This window comes from Numida meleagris, chromosome 12 (assembly GCF_002078875.1).
Source record: "Numida meleagris isolate 19003 breed g44 Domestic line chromosome 12, NumMel1.0, whole genome shotgun sequence".
Classification (NCBI taxonomy): domain Eukaryota; kingdom Metazoa; phylum Chordata; class Aves; order Galliformes; family Numididae; genus Numida; species Numida meleagris.
This window is the reverse complement of record NC_034420.1, coordinates 7,687,380-7,704,346: the sequence shown is the minus strand read 5'-3', so window position 1 is coordinate 7,704,346 and position 16,967 is coordinate 7,687,380. Positions and strand designations below refer to the sequence as shown.

The 16,967-nt window shown below is 45.8% G+C and overlaps 1 protein-coding gene across 3 annotated transcripts in view; it reads left to right on the top strand.

The window, feature by feature from the left end:
• HTR4 (5-hydroxytryptamine receptor 4) overlaps nt 1-16,967 on the top strand; it is a 103,553-nt gene that overhangs the window by 46,204 nt on the left and 40,382 nt on the right. For all 3 annotated transcript variants that reach the window (XM_021410445.1, XM_021410444.1, XM_021410446.1), the window contains exons 4-6: nt 759-959; nt 12,063-12,216; nt 12,898-13,463. In XM_021410445.1, coding sequence (XP_021266120.1) covers nt 759-959; nt 12,063-12,216; nt 12,898-13,463 — 921 coding nt within the window. The remainder of the gene's footprint in view (nt 1-758; nt 960-12,062; nt 12,217-12,897; nt 13,464-16,967) is intronic.

Here is a 16,967-nt window from a genome sequence, read left to right as displayed (position 1 = left end):
GCCCCTGAGCTCGGATCTGCATTGTGGCAGTGGTACCGCTGCAGTATCCATCCCCTGCTTGTGTAGCACCCAGTGTCAAAACCAGATATATCAGTTACAAACAGAGCTGAACACAGTGCTCGATTCCATCTCCCATTCCCCTTCTAACAACCCCCCATAAGAATGTGCAGCTCAAGCCCTGCTGCAGCCAGCAAGTGTTCCCAGCAACTCGGGGCTCACCCACAGAACTCCTGTCCTGGGGCTGGCTGCTGCCCCTGGGCTTTGTCAGAGCAGCCCCAGGACTGGAGTGAGATATTCAGCAGCCTCTATTCATATTCTGCGTGGGATTCTTAATGGATTTAATTCTATTTTATTGTTATGATTCTAAAAGTACTTTTCAAGTTAAAATGATAGCTTCAGTCTAGATTGTGCTGAGTGCTTTCTGGAAGGATTTTCTCAATTTACAAGCTAAAATAAAATTTCCTTCCTCATCCCCAAACTCTCCAGTGCAACCCGTGAAGCTGAGCCAGATGCAGAGGCCTGTGGGCATCTATTTACCTCTTGCACGTGAGCAGGAAGGTGTGCTTATGCAGGGGAAGCACGGGTTGTTTAGCTGTAAAAATGAGGAATGAGCTGGGGGAAACAATATAAAGTGGGACATTCATTAAAGAGGAGCTATCCATATGATGGAGCAAATCAGACCCAATCACAAGCCGAGATCTCTGTTCACATTGGAGGATGCTGCGTTGAAGCTATTCATTTTGTTACCTATCTCACAGGAAAATCAAGACCAATTATTTCATCGTTTCTCTCGCCTTTGCGGACCTGCTGGTGTCAGTACTGGTGATGCCATTTGGAGCCATTGAGTTGGTCCAGGACAACTGGATCTATGGAGAGATGTTCTGCCTCGTCCGAACATCCCTTGATGTCTTGCTTACCACGGCATCGATCCTGCACCTGTGCTGCATATCACTGGACAGGTACGAGCAGAGCAGCAGAGCAAACTGCTTTCGCTTTGGCTTTCTTCAGTGCTGTTGCTTACCCACAATAGCCAAAGGGCAAGCGTGAACCTGCTGGGTGCTGTGCAGCAATGAGTGTCTCTTGGTAGCCCTGTTTGGAGAGAGTGGTCTGAATCCTCGTTGGTGTAGGGAGACTTTGAAGGGAATGAGATGTGTATGGGTAGAGCAAAGTAGGTTGTCACCTGGTTCTTGACACAGCTCTGTTTGCGTTACTGATCAGATGTGGCATGGTTTTCCCTTTTGAGTAGAGATTTTAATTAACCTTAAAGATGCATCCACGGAAAAGATCTGCAGAAGGAGGTGCATCTTGTGCAGGTCGCTGTTTTAGCAGGGAAATTGCTGTGTGTGGCAGTGCTGGGTGCTGCTCACTGCCAGGGCTGCAGGAGGGCAGAGTGGGGGTCATGCCGAGCTCTTTGTGCCCAGGGGCCGAGGCATTCAGCCCCTTGCCTTTGCCTCCCTTGTCAAAGCAGACCTGACACATCTGTGAAGCGCTATCAGAGCCGCTCTTCCTGCTGTTAGCCAGATGAAAACCTGTATTACTGAATGACACGTTTTGACATATATTACTAGTTTATATGACTTAAAGAGCAACCTCCCTCCTGCCTTCAAATTTTATAGGTTTTTTGCTAAGGCATCCATTTGCACATCTCTGCTAGGGAAGACTAAAAGGAGGTAAGCAAAGCTTGCGAGAAAGGTGCGTAGGCTTTGTAGGAGATTCGAAAAACTTTCCTTTTATTTAAACTTTCCTTGCAAAATTAAAGCGAAGCCAAAATCCTAAAGAAATGACATGAAACCATTTTGTTTTACTGATGCCTGCAATTTTTCAAGAGAAACAGCAGACCTTTTCAACTTGAAAAAAAAAAACCTTCCAGACTTGCAAGCATATTTCACAGGATAAATACTTAGAATAAAACATTTTAACCAGCTGTTCTAACAAGCAACATTTAGAGCCTTCGGTTGCATTCTGTGCAGAGATTTCAACGCCTTTAAAAATAATATTACTTAGTATTACTAATAGGAATAAAATAACCATAATCATTCTTATCATCGTGACAACTGATATTTAAATAACATCTTTCATCCAAAGGATCTGTACCTAGCCAGGCTCCAAAAAATACTTGATTAACTTCTCCCCTGATTGGTGTGGAGGCAGGGGTACCACCACCCCACAGTGCATCCCGATAGCAGCTGATGTGCAGTAGCGATGGTGTGTTTCCTTATCTGGGAGTGTAGATGGCTAGAACGCAAATGAGAAGCTCATTATCTTAAAAACGTTGACAAATTGCCGCTCTGAGCCAATTACCAGTAAAGCAGCTGTTAGGCACTGCGCTCTGGATGTGGACTTGTTATGTAAAACGTTGGGGTTTGATTCCCCAGGCTCTTAAGTGATGGCAGGGGGTTGTGTAGGGAAAATACTGCTGCCAAAATATTGCCTCCCCTCCTGCCCATCTCCCCCTTTGCAGCCCCTGACGTACTGTGAGCTCCTGCTGTCCCCTGGGCCCCGTGCTGCCAGGACAGCCATGCTGGGTGCTGCCCGGGTTTAGGGATGCTGCAGTGTGTTAGCGATGTGGGGATGCAGAAAAGACATTGCAGTTATACACAGGAAGACTTTGTTGTGTAAAATGGTCAGAGGCAGGTTTTGCAAGTGCCCAACTCAGTAGAAGGAACTGGAAATGGAAATATATTTAAAAAAATGAAAGGAGGCAGGTTAGATTATTCTATATTAAATAAAACAGTCAGAGCAGAGTGTGAACGCCCGGGCAGGATCACATTTTTTCATTCAGTGCTCTTTTATTCTCTGGTCCCTGGAGCTGTGAGCTCTCTCTGCCCAATGCAGAGCTGCCATCACAAGGGGTGCGGGAGACATCCCCCAATATTTGTCTCCCCCACTATTGGCCATATTAGACTAAGAGCAGGGGGTGCATTCAGGGCTGGGCCATGGGAGTGCTGAAGGCTGCTGCAAGCCCAGGCTGAGGTAGCAGAGCTGCACTGACTGCGACTCAGCAGCACAGCACTAATACCTGACAGCTGACAGACCTGAAATTGCCAGATGTCAGGGAATTATTTCAGGGCACACAAGCGCTCTTCCTCTTTCACATGCGTTTACCGTACAGGTGGCTGTCCTTTGCTCTCAGGCAACGTATCTTTCCCTCCCATCTGCACATCCTCAGCCTTTATCAGCTGTTGGCAGAAACTTGGATTTGTGGGGCAATTTGGTGTGGTTCTGGAGGTGTTTTTCCCCAGTGAGAGCTGTCAGGAGAGCACTGGGAGCGGGGAACAAGGCTGGCCTTGAGAGGACCGGAGCAGGTACGTGAGTGCAGTGCAATGGTCAGCCCATCCTCAGCCATTCTTCATCACCCCTGCTCCTGGCAGCTGCCTTTGGAGGAGCGCTTCCTCCATCAGGTTTTACTTCATGTTTGCTGGCTGTTGCCCCTCAGTTCACTCAGAACTCAGAAAACATGGAAGAGCATGTTTTCTTTCTAGCTGGTAGTTGTTTTCTTTTTGTGATTCATATATTTCCTGCTTTCTGTGTTATTTCAGGACACAGAACTATTTATGTAAGAAGCCTAGGTGGTTGATCCAATCCTCAGGACTGCTTGGACAGTCATCCTGTTTGACATTTCAGAAAGAGTTGCTTGAAAAGAGCTTTAGCTGATAATGTCTTGTATCATTGCTGCCTCTGAAGAAAAGCATTCAGGTTTGAATTCTTAAAGGCATTGGGCAGGTTCTTCAGACAATCAGGAAAAACCACCGCATGAGCAGGATGAACCAATGTTACCACTGAGAGACAGGGAGCAAAGCACTGCAGAGACTTAGGGACACTCAGGCTCACCTGAAAACGTGATTCTCCAAGGTGTCAGAGGCACCTCAGTGCTCACTGAATCCAATTTCTGATGTCACTGGGTAATACTTCTTTATTATTTTTTTGGTATTCTAATGTAAATCATAGAATTAACCCCAAATTCTTTATCTATTGCAAGTTTTATGCATACCTATCCATTCTTTGTGCCTCTGCAATAAAAAAAAAAATTGTACTGCATATATATAGACAAAGAAGCTATGATAGACTCTCTCCAAATAGAGTTCACCTGCCAGGAAAGGCAGTTTTCTTCTCCAGTATTTGCAATACAATTTGCAGTATAATTACTTCTCAAAGCCACATGGAAAAACAAAACAAAAAAATCTAAACACCTAAACACCTACTAAAACAATGGAGAAACAAACAGGCCCTAAATGTCTGCATTCTCGGCCTTGTATGCACACGTGGCACCTCTGCTTACCCACACACCTGAAGCATCCTGCAGGCTTGCCATGGAAGCTTTCCTCAAGGGCTGTGTCTCTGCTGGCCACCGCTCTCCTGGTGTGTTAGAAACATTGGTAGATTTGCTGCGTAGCATGCAACAAAATAGACCTAGCTGTGTGTTTGTGTACACGGGGCTAATCTTACTGAATCCAAACATACCACATAATCACTGCTAAATAAAGGCTAAGGCAAAGCAGATGTATCCAAAGAGTGTTGGAGCACCAGAGTGACAGATGCTTGTTGTGCCATTTACAAACATTAATTAACATTAATGTACTGTTCAGACATCAAATTAGCACAATCCCTTGAGGAAAGTGATGTTTTAGAGCCTTAAACTTCCCATGAACCGGGGCCCTGGCTGCAGGGCTTTGGTCCTCTGAAGGACAGGGAGGAGGCAGCTGCATCCAGCTGTGTGCTGCAGGGCATCAGCCGTCTGGTGCAGGGGCAGGGTGTCAGCGGGCAGCCTCGCTGCGTTCTAAATAGCTCTCAGTAAGAAATGATTGGGCATTCAACAGGCTGGCTGCATGACACAATGCCAGCAGCAGTGTTGAACCAGGCCATGAGTTCCCCCTACCCTTCTCAGCTTGAAAAGTGCTTGGACTCCTGCAGTTGCTTGTGTGGAGCAGGACGCAGCCACGCGGGCAGGGGATGAGCAGTGGCTGTGCAGGAGGGCTGGGACGTGGCACATGGCTGCAGGATGGCCCCAAGGGAAGGTTAACACAGGTCAGCAGAATTCGGGTTGGAAGGCATTGCAAACAATAATGGAGCACATGGTCATGGCGCAGCCTGCAAGGAGCACTGTCCTTTTTTAATCTCTGCCGAACCTCTAGAAATATGGAAATGTATTTTGCCACCATTGCCTACAGTAGCCCTGCACACACACCAACCTATGCAGGGATTGTGGAGGAGCCTTCTGTCTCCATTTGGCAACATACGTTTGTTTGTATTACTAGCTAAATTTATCCAATTCCAATTAACTGTTCTCTTTAGCATTTTTTCCCAATGTAATTATCTCAACACCAGCAGGCCGTTGTTTTTCTAATAAGAATTTAATTTTGTTAGATATAATCATTTTAGGACATTTTTCTTCTGGACCAGAATTGCATAACTTTGTTTTGTTTGGCACAGTCAGGGATCATAACTTATTTGCTCAGAGGGAAAAAGGAAAAGGGAAAAGAGCCATACTCTCCCAGAATAGTGTAGAAATCTGGTTATGTGCAGACCAGAATCTGGTTTCACAGAAATACTGGCAAAGCCAGTAGCACTGTTTTAATTTTGCACAGGGATGAACTTGAGGCTCTCTCTCTCTAGACCTCCTGACTTTGCCAGGGTTCAGCTGAAGCCTGACCCAGTCAGGCTTGACTGCAGGATCGGAAGAATGTGCCCTGTCACCCAAGTTTTCCTTCTGCTCAGTATAGCACCTTCAGTATCTGAGCCGTGGCTGGGAGCAGCTCACCGGGAAGCCCCTCTGCTGGGGCTTTTTGGTTTTGCCACCCCCATCTTTGCTTTTTGGTACTCTTAAAGAGAGTTAAACAATTACAGTATTCAGAAAGTTTTCCTCAGCTCGTTTTGGCCCCTGTGATGATAGATCATATGGTATGCATATCATGTAATACATACACGTGACACTGAATGGATTTCTGTGTGGGTATCCATATGGCCCAGTCTGTTCTGTAAAAGTGGGTGTGTATTTGTCTGTCTGTGATGTCTATGGAGCTCCTTTCAGGGGAGTGTCTGCATACTCATAACTCAAATAAGATTGGATTGAAAACTGGGGAGATACTTCAGTTTTTTCCAAGGAAGGAATTATCTAACGCAGTTAAGTAATTAGGTTCTGTGATGCCCAGAAGGCAGCAGTGTGGTTCAAACACTGCTCATCTCAAGGCAGGAGCTGAGGATGCCTGGCTGCTCTCTGGATATGTGCCCAGGGCAGCTCGTATACAGCCTTGGGTTAAGGAGGGGCTTGGGCATCCAGGCTGGTGGCTGGCCAGCATCACTGCTTGCTTCTCTTAAACTACAGAGAATGGTAGCACTGCTGGCCCAGCTGGTTACTTGGATTCTTGAACCTCTGATTTCAGTCTTGACCGTGGATCCAGTAACAACCAGAGTCTCATCATGTTGGTGCATGATGAGTATGCAGATAGTCACTGCCACAGATAGCCACTCCTGCCATGGGCCACAGCTGAATTCTGCTGCTGTCTGATGGAAGTCAGGAATGTAGTGAAATGCCATGCCGTTTCTCAGCCCTTTCACTTTCCTTTCCTGTCTCCAAGAACCTAGAATCTATAAACTGGTGATAACTACAGGTGTTATCATTTGAAAGTTGACATGATATTGAAGAACCTTTATTTTCCTCTATTTTTTGCCTGGAGAGGACCGTCAGGGTGTGCATATGTTTGTGCGTACGTGTAAGATTTTTTGTACAGGCAAAGAGGCAACAACAAACACTCGTGATTTACAGTGCTTACATTTCCACGAAAGCCTTGGACCTACACAGCAGGTTCAGCGTTCAGTCATACAAGGCAAGAATATAACTGTGGTTCATTTTCTGTCTATTTTCTCTTTAGATTCACAGCTTCCTTCTTATCCATCATATCATGTCTTCATATATACACAAACTTAACATTAGACAAGCTGTCCACGATCCTGCTGCTGAGGAATGTGATATTATGCCTGCTCTGCACAAAGTGTTGAAGGCTGTTAGGTACAAATGTGTCACTGGTGTACCATGTGTTATGCATTTATATTTGCTTCTTGGTTTTACATGTAGCACCGACCATAAAGATGAACTCACCAGTAGGGAAAATACAAGTTCTGTTGGGAAAGGTTAAAATATTCTGCTCTTATAGCAGTTAGACATTGTGTATATGTGACTCCTCCATGGAGCACTGAATCTCAAGAGGCATTTATAGCTTTCATGAACATAACAGAGGTGCACTTGCATTCACAGAATCATAGAATGGCTTGGGTTGGAAAGGACCTCAAGGATCGTCAAGGTCCAACCCTCCATTCCCTTGGAGCTCATGAGGCTGTTTATAGCAAATGAGGTTTACTCTGGGGAATTGATTCATTTGGCAATAATGAGTGCCCCCCAAGTCCCTGTGACTGGAAGACCAAGGACAATTGCATACATGTTTCACAGAGCCACCAAGTGACTGTGGGCAGATCAGAAATCCTTGGTAGCCAAACATATCCCTGATGGCCATAAAGGCCATACATGTGTCTACGTGAGCTATTTTGTTCTGTTTGAGCCATCTGCAAAATGTTAGCTCTTGATTCATTCACATGTGGTAAATGTCTGATACGGGAAAGGAAAAGCATTATAATAACCTTTGCTTTATGGAGCTGTTTGGAAGACCTGCAAGTCCAGGAAGGGATCCTTGCATTTCCCCTTCAGATGAGAATGTCGTAATAGAGGCAGAAGAGAGGATGTTCACATCATCTGCTCTGCTGTAGGTAACGGGAACTTAACGTTTCCAGGGAACTGCAAAAACGTGGATCTTGGCTGATAATAGTAAGAATTAATATTTAACTAAACCTGGACATTGTATTAATTATGTGTATATATTGCATTTTGTATTCATCCATCACACTGTCACTGCAGTACCTAATAGATATTCTTTATGAACACAGGAAAACAGCTCTAGCTTGAAAGGAAGCAGAAATGTAAAAGAATATGCCTTTATTTCAGCTTTTGACTAAAACTATTGATAATCTTGGAGATATAATTACTTTTCTCTCAGCGAATAAATAGCTGCTTAAATGCCCAAACCATCGCGTGCATCAAATCATCAGCTACTGCAAAAATTGGTGTGACTTCAATGACTACTGTTAACGTACATGGATTGCTATTATCTGACTCTCCAGGCCATTGAATGGAGTCCTGCTGAGCAGTGGGCAGCCAGCTGTGCGCTCCTCTGCCTCACTCACCATCATCCAAATTGTCACCCGCGTTCTGATTGCGGGACCTTGCTGCTGTTAACAGGGTAGGGGCAGAAAGAACCCAGCTCAACTTCCTGAATACAACAGGAGTCACAGCGGCAGCACCCAGCAAAAAAAAATATACATATAATCTTTTGACATGTAAGTGGAGGAAAATTGCTGCTGAATCACTGGGAGGGAAGAAGTATGAGAGCTTAAGATGTCATTTTTACAGGCATAATTTTCACTCTAATGGCCTTTAACAGCATGTACAAGTCAGCGTAACGCTGTCAGCTGCAGCAGAGATAGGAGTACAGAAATGTAATGACTTGAGCTGCTTGGAAGAATTGTTTTCCTCCTGTAGTTAATTAGCAATGTATCATGGTTTTCTGTTTGCTGAATCAACGACTGGAATGGTAGCTAGTGTCCTGGCTGTTCTCTCCATTTATTTGTTGAATTTCTCCTTTTGCCCTTTCCACAAATAAATGTAGCCTCTCGAGACTTGCAGTAACTTGCTATCAGGAATGTGACAGGAATCCTTTGATGTCCAGCACTGCGTAGCGCTTTGCGGTAGGTGTCTCTCAGATAGTAAACAAACAGATATGCCAGATAGATCTCCCTTGTGTCTAGAGTCGGAGGAGCAGTTGCACATCATGCCAAGAGAAGCACTATCTGTCTGAATAAGCAAAGATATTTCTGAAAATACCTGTTTGAATTCAAAGGTCAGCTTATTTCCTTGGGGAAGGAAACTAACGAACATGGGAAATCTGAACTCAGTAATCTCTAGTGATAGAAAGCAAGGTTACACGAGCACAGTGAGGAGGGTAATTATCCTAGGATGAAAGAAATACTTATTCCTCCCTTGGAAATCAGTGGGAGATTACAATTTGACCATGCTGACCCTCATTGTCTGATAGACTCAGAAAAGTTTGGGCAGAAAGGAGCTGTGGAAATCTCTAATCCATCCTTCCTCTTCCAACTCAAATCTGTCTTCATTTCCATCAGGTCCCCCAGGGCCCTCTCCAGTTGTGTTTGGCATATCTTTGAGGCTGGGCAACCTCGCCTGTTCAAATCTGGACCCACTGACAGCAAACTAATTAAATCCTGTTACTGTAAATTATTTGGCTTCTCCGTGTGCTGCCAGAGGGATGTTGAGACCATGTCAGCGAGCAGAGGAATTGGATCCACTGAATATCATGGATATTTGCATTGCTCCACAAAAGGAGCACGTCAGACAGTGCCCTAAGAGAACAGTTACTGTCAAATACACCATTTCTTTGAAAGCAAAATTTTTCAGAGAAACAGGCTGATTTTCATGCACGCATGAAACCAGAAGACAATGTATAAATGATCAAATTGAAATAGTTGAATGCTTGCTTCAACATTTTTCCCCCGTGACATTTTGAATCTTGCTTCAAAGAGATGTTAAAAATGTTTTCTTTTGACACTTTGATTTTATTTCAACCTTTTGTGTGGAATATATCTTCTAATTTTATCAAAATAAGGCAATTTAGCTGACTCCACATGACTCTGTTTTTAATTTCTGAAGAAAATTTGGCAATTTTTAGATTTTTCTGCCTGTTTAGTACAAACTTTTCAGTTCCCACTCAGCTCTTGACAAATTGTGCACCTCAAGGATGTCTCTTTTATACATACATGCAAGATGTGCATATGTGTGCTTTTATCTAGCTCTTATTTTTATGGGCTGCTGGCACTCAGAATTTCTCCAAAGCTGCTCTTCAGGTTAGTGGTCCAGCTGTAGTGTATGCGTGCTAATTTAATGTCTGTTTTATGATTCTGCTGACCTCATAAAACAGACTTATATAGGCTACACACACATTATGTCTTGGTGTGAAGCCTGACTTAAAAAAAATCTCTTTGACAGAGATCATTAATTCCTTTTAAAAATAGTTTTTGAAACTATGGCCACTTCTCCAATGCAGTTCTCATATCCTCTGGGTACACAGATGGGCACCACATTGCGTTTCCCAAATCTGGAAGGTACATCTACCAGACAATAACTATTAATTAATTGAGAAAATGTACCCATCGGGCACAGAGCTGAATGATATATGACGTTATTTAGAAGAGCTGAGAATTCATGGGTGCTTGTGGCGTCTCTAACCTACCAGTTGTGCCAGGTGAAAATGCCAGGAGCTCAGCGAGGGGCATCTATAGGGGAAGCAGAGGGGCATTTCTGCTGGAGCCTGTGCTGACAGAGCAGGACTGGGACGAGCTCTGCTTTCTTGCCTCACAGCAATTTCTGTTTTCTGCGGCAGAGCAGCTGTGTTCTGGAGCCAAGCCAGCAGTTTCCAACCAGCTGCAGAGGCATCTTCTCAGACCTGAACTGCGGGATCCCTGGAGACTTTTAGAAGGAAGTTGAAAATGTTCTCAGTTACACATTTAGAGCAAGACCTGCGTTAGTTGTAAAGAGATTTTAATGCTGCTTTATGAGCTGAATTATTAAATGTTTTGCATAAAATGTTCTTCTATAAATATCCTCGTTATGTCTGTATGGTCAAGAAGAAAATGTTTGATGTTCTGTAACTTCCTATCAATTATCTGGAGCAAGAGATATTTCAGGGACACATCTAAGCTTGGTTTTTGGGTAGAATGACTTTGCCGACTGACCGTCTACTCTGTGAGATTTCTGTTGTGGTCCTCCTCACTCTGTCATGTTCAAATCACAGAAACTACAAGACTGCTAGAGCAAGGAGATCGGTTGGAACAGGGGATTGAAAGTAAAGGCCATTTCTTGGCTCTCCTCTGGTCTCCAGTGGGAACGTGGGTAAGCCTCTGGCCTCCAGCTCCCTGTCTCAGCATTGAGGACGTCAGTGCTGGCCTGCAGCGTGTGCTGAAATCCAAAACTCTGGAGTTTGAAAATATTTCATTGGGAACCTAAGACAGACTGTCAGGTCAGGACCACCAAAAATCTGCAGTAGGATGATATGGTTGCTGATCTGCTCTGCTTGTGGGCATATTTAACTTCGGAGATGGATTTCTATTTTTAGGCTTGATGCACCTTCTTGATGCAGAAATCTGATAACAGGTGGGTAGCACAGGAAACAAACAGACAAGTTGATTTTTCATCTGAGAAGATATTTTCTGTTCAAAGCTGGTTGTTATTTTAAGAACAAGAATCTATTGCACTGTGAATGTGTTGGAATGACTGGGAGAAGAAAGGCGAGCACAGGACACTTCTCCTCAATGGGGAAAAGCCTGGAAGCCCTGGGCAGAGCTGTGCTGTCCTTGTGCCTGAAGGTTAAGGCCAGGGAATAGGGAGGAAGAAAAGGAGCTTGGTTAGGGAAAAACACACTTAATTTTACTGACATTTTCACAGCTATGAAACACTTTGTTAATTTGCAGTAACAACCTTTGCAGCCTTGTCGAAGTACATATCCGTTGCCTTTAGAAAAACCCCAACATTTACGCAGTTATGGCTAAATAGAAGGAAGGTGAACTCATCCATTGTGGTAAGGAAGGTGCAGAAGGCTTTGTGACTAAGCACAAGAAGAGAGGAGGGTGAGATGGGAGGTCACTCCCTTGCTCCATGACTTCAGACAAACCACAGCATTAATCTGTGCTTCATTTTCCCTAGCTGGAAAATAGAAAATATTGGCTTTTCCCTGCGAGGGACTATGAAACCTTATTTACTCGTGCTGTGAAAATACTCTGAGCTCCTTGTGTGAGAGGCAGTCAATAGAAATAGACCATAGAGTCATTTTTTACCACTGCTTTGAAAGGCAGAAGAAACAAGCTGGAGAAAAGGCTTTGCAGTTTTATTTTTAGAAGACCTGAAGGTCTCCTTCAGTGATGGTTGTTCTGCTTTCTCCTTGCAGGTACTATGCTATTTGTTGCCAGCCACTGGTGTACAGGAACAAGATGACTCCACTGCGTATTGCTGTAATGCTTGGAGGCTGCTGGGTAATCCCGACCTTTATTTCTTTCCTCCCTATCATGCAAGGCTGGAATAGCATTGGCATCATTGATTTGGTGAGTAGCTTAGGAGATATACCATCTTGGTACTAAATATATTCCTTGCTGCATATTCTTTTAAAAAGCAATATTCAAAGAAAAGAAGGCAAGGGAGGGTGAAGGAGAAACCCCTTGTTATTGATGCAGAGGGCCTGCTGAATTCCTGATATGTGTATTTATGGGGATTTGCAAGGCAGCTGCTCACTGCCCTGTACCTGGGGCAGCCCTTTGTCTGCTGAGGCCACAGCAGCCCAGACCCATCCCCACCTATATGGTGCTTCTCTAGTGCCCCTGTGGCATTTGGACAGATGAAGCTTTAGCATCCTCGGTATAAGAGCATACTCTAATGAGCAGAGCAGTGAGCACTGCAAAAAAGCACAGCATCAAGTGAACTTATTCTCCTTTGCAATGTCTGAACTGGGCTGTCAGGTTGATTTTCAGTAACCAGGTTGAGGCATGCTCTGGGATGCTGGAGCTGCACCATGGGCTGGTCCTACAGACCTTGGGGCCAGCAGGGCCCACGGTATGAGCACAGGCAGGAGGGGCAGCAGCAGGTTGGCTGGGTACTGCGTATAGGAGTGGGAAAGGAGGAGAGAGAATAGCAAAGTGGTGGTAGAGCTTCCTGGCAAACAGACTGCTGGTATCAGAGGAGAAGCATTGAATTTCTTCCCTTCTTTGTCCTTCTTGCCCTGGCCCCAGATTCAGCAAAGGCAGTTCAACAAGGCTTCCAACTCCACGTACTGCATATTCATGGTCAACAAGCCATACGCCATTACCTGCTCTGTGGTGGCCTTCTACTTTCCCTTCCTGCTGATGGTGCTGGCCTACTATCGCATCTACGTCACGGCCCGGGAGCACGCCCGGCAGATCCGGGTGCTGCAGCGCGCGGGGACCCCTGCCGACAGCCGGCACCAGCCCGACCAGCACAGCACGCATCGCATGAAGACCGAGACCAAAGCTGCCAAGACCCTGTGCATCATCATGGGGTGCTTCTGCCTGTGCTGGGCCCCCTTCTTTGTCACAAACATAGTGGACCCTTTCATAAACTATACGGTGCCGGGGAAGTTGTGGACAGCTTTCCTGTGGCTGGGCTACATCAATTCAGGGTTGAACCCCTTCCTCTATGCCTTCCTGAACAAGTCTTTCAGACGTGCCTTCCTCATCATCCTGTGCTGTGGTGATGAGCGATACCGAAGGCCTTCCATCCTGGGGCAGACAGTCCCCTGTTCTACCACCACAATAAATGGATCGACTCATGTGCTAAGGTGAGTGTTTGCTCCTCAGTTGCTGCAAAATACTTTGAGTCACTGGAAAGAGGACTTCTCATGAGTTTTCTTAAAGGATTATTTTTGCGTTGCATTTGAAATAGCTGATGGATTAACTGTTCAAAAAGAGGGGAGCAAGAGAAGTGCACATAAATCCTTAGGGTGCTCCAACAACCATAGTTTGTATGTACCAGATACGTATTGGCGTGCACAATTTCTCCAGAGGCATGTCAGGAAACAGTTGGGAGAAGGCAGTAGTTGTGCATGCATGCTGGAAGTCCTATTGCTTTTTCTGAGAAGAACAGTTTGACTGCACAAGGTGCACCTTGCAGGAGGCTGCCCGCCCACGGTGCTCCCATTGCCACTTCACAGGTTCTGCCTTTGTAGACCCGCCGGCTGGTGTTGCTCCTGAAGTGATGAAAGGCAAAGGATGGCACTGTGGGATCCCAGGGAACGTGAACCCCCCACACCTCACACATCCATCCTTTGTTTCATGCCACACTGCTTTTTGCAACAGGAGAGCGTGTGTGCTGTGTGTGGTGGGACAGCAGCGGGCTCTTTTCTGAGTCACATCCTCTGCTGCCTTCTCTTCACCGAGCAGGGGAGGCAGAGCACTGGAGAAGGGAGGGAGGAACAGTTTTCTCCAGTAATATCAGAATGAGCTGCATCCTCTGAAAGAAGATCCACAGGTGTTTCTATGCAACTGCCTGAGAGCTATTTGGTTCTTGTGGTAGGTGGATTCATGGTTCCTCACTTGCAGATAAAGGCTCGGTAACAGTGTTTGTGTTCAGAGCTGAACCCATCTGGAGAAAAAATCAGACTTCCAGCTGTGTCTGATCTGCTGGTTTGTGTCTGATTTGCACCCAGCTCCCTTCTGTAAGTTTTGGAATGAGTCCTGGGCTGTATAATGGACAGGAGACAGGGCAGGGCTTGTCACAACCCTGAGGCGGGCCTCTCATGCTTTTTACATCATGAAGGACGTTACAACCTATTTATCTTCTGCTCAGTAAAAGCTGTTCAGGGGCTAAGGTCCCAGAGCCCTCTGCCTGTGATGGGTGCAGGGCACCTTGCCATGCTGAGCCTGTGTCGGAGCCGTGTGGATGAGGATGAGGCAGATGCTGCTCAGCTGCAGGAGGAGGCTGGGAGCTGCAGAGGCAAGCACTGGGAATGCGGCTGTGTGCAGGGCAGAGGAAAGGGCTTGCTTTGGCCGCCAGTGGTGGGGGGCTCCATGCTGTGACAGCCTCCCCAGGGCAGTGGTCATGGCCTCAAGCCTGCCAGAGTTCAAGGAGTGTTTGGGCAATGCTCAGAAATACGGTTTGAGTTTTAGGTGGTCCTGTGTGCAGCCAGGAGTTGGACTTGATGATCCTTGTGGGTCCTTTCCAACTCAGGAAATTCCGTGCTTCTATGATTCTAGCATTTAGGTGGCCAGCCCACTGGCCTAAGCACAGAGAAAGAGAGCAGTGTCTATTTGGGCTAGTAGGTGCTGCAGCAAGGTACTTTTTGTGAAAGTACTCCCATTTCCAGCTCCCCCCTCCTGCTTGTACCATGTCGCTCCTGCAAACAAGCCCTCCATGGAAATAAATAACAAGTCTGAGGACTGTGTGACCAGCTGCCCTGCCTTGCTGCAGTCCTGTCAGTCTAGATGTGATAAATGTTACAAAATACTCCTTAAGAACTAACTCTGCACAGGGCATCTTGTTCATTTCTAGCTTGTATGAGTTCTTATATAGATAAGAGTGGGTCCCCTCTCTTCAGGATACTGCAGGCACAAGCTGCATTCCCTCCTGCCTTCCAGCGTCACTCCTCTTGCAGAGAAAGGTGCTGGGGGGGCTGCTGAGCAACGCAGCTCTGCACATCAGCACTTCAGACACAATTATTTCCTTTTTTTTCCTCAGCTTTGTAGCAGATGAGAAAAGCGTGACTTCTTTCCCTGTGCGGATTATGCACTGCTGGTGATGGAGGTGTAGGGATTAAAGGAAAAGTGACTAATTGTAGTCTCTGGACTTAATCTCACTTGTGGAGTTTTGAATTCTTTGGTGCTTCTCTATTAAATGCAGAACAGTTTGGACTCAGCACAGATGGAAGAGAGATTCAGAGAGGTAGGTTCTCTCAAGACGTAATGCCCATTTGCTATCTAGCTTGGAAGTACTGTGTCCAGCAGCTGAAATAGTGAAACCTTCCTGAAACCTATGGGCTGGCCTCATACCAACCCAGCTGAGAAGAGGCTCGGGGACTGGGCTTGGTTCGCACTCTTCCAGCCTCAGAGTTGTTTCCTCCTGACTAAGAGCTTCTGCAAATAGGGGGAAGTTGTGTGAGGGAGGTGCTGCAGCTCGGCAAGAAGAGCACGGAGAGTCCTTGTACTGAATGCAGGACAGGCTTCCTCCCCCCAAAACACAGAGGTTTGCAGTTCTGTATTAAGCTGTCTGACTTGCTCAGCCTCAAAGGGAGTCAGTTCTAATCCCTCCCCACATCCAATCTTGGTAACATCTGGACTGTCCTTCAGCTCTTTCTGTCCAAACTGTTCTCCCTTTGCCTACAACCAACTCGCTGGTGCTTCTCCAGGTGCCAACAGTACGCCCGTCCTTGTTAAAGGTAAAATTCAGGTTCTTGCTCTCGGATGTGTCTGACCTGTGAGTGCCTCCCAGAGACAAAGCAATTTCTTTTTTCTCTTCTGATAACTTTAGAGCCAAAATGTTCCGACATTCCCATTTTGGGATTTTTCACATTTGTATTAGGAATGGGAAAAAAAAAAAGAAAAGAAAAGAGGAGCAGAGCGCAGTAAACAGCAGTGGTGAGAAGCAGCAGAACCCCTCAGCACACACAAACTGACAGGCCGCTCGGGAGGCAGTTCTGATTCTTTTTTTAATTTACTTTTCAGTTGATCTGCAAAGATTGTGGTGCTCTAGGTGAGCAGGCAGGGAGAGGCTTTGCCCAGCACACCTGGGGCCGGCTGCAGGCCCTGTATGAGGGCAGGCTGCATGCGGCTCAGCTGCCGTACCACGATGGGAGGGGGACACAGCTGTCTGAACCCCAGCAGCCACTCTGTTTTCTCCCTAAACCCTGAAGCAAAGGATGGGGAAAGGGTTTCCCGTCACCCATTTTGCTCTTGAACTCTCCATCAAGTGATGGAGATGCCCATTTTTTGGGCAGGATAAGACACGGTGAAAAACGTGGCTTGAAGATGTCATGAACAGGCAGGAAGCAAGATTAATTAGAGCTGGATCTGTCTGTACAATAGGCGAGAGTGGTAGAATTAAATATTCATTCAGCTGTGAAAGAAGATTTTTGCTTTCCTGTTTTTAGAATGTGCTTTCTGCAAGCATGGGAATTGCCAGAACATGTATTTGTGGCCCTTGGTATTCACCTATTTCACTTCTGACGTGTACTATCAATTGCAATTTAGGCAGGACACATGCAAATAGTAAATTGAAATCTGCAGGTGTGGATGCTATCTGAAATTCATACCCTATTCAATTTTCAAAGGCTGAGATTGCAACTCACATG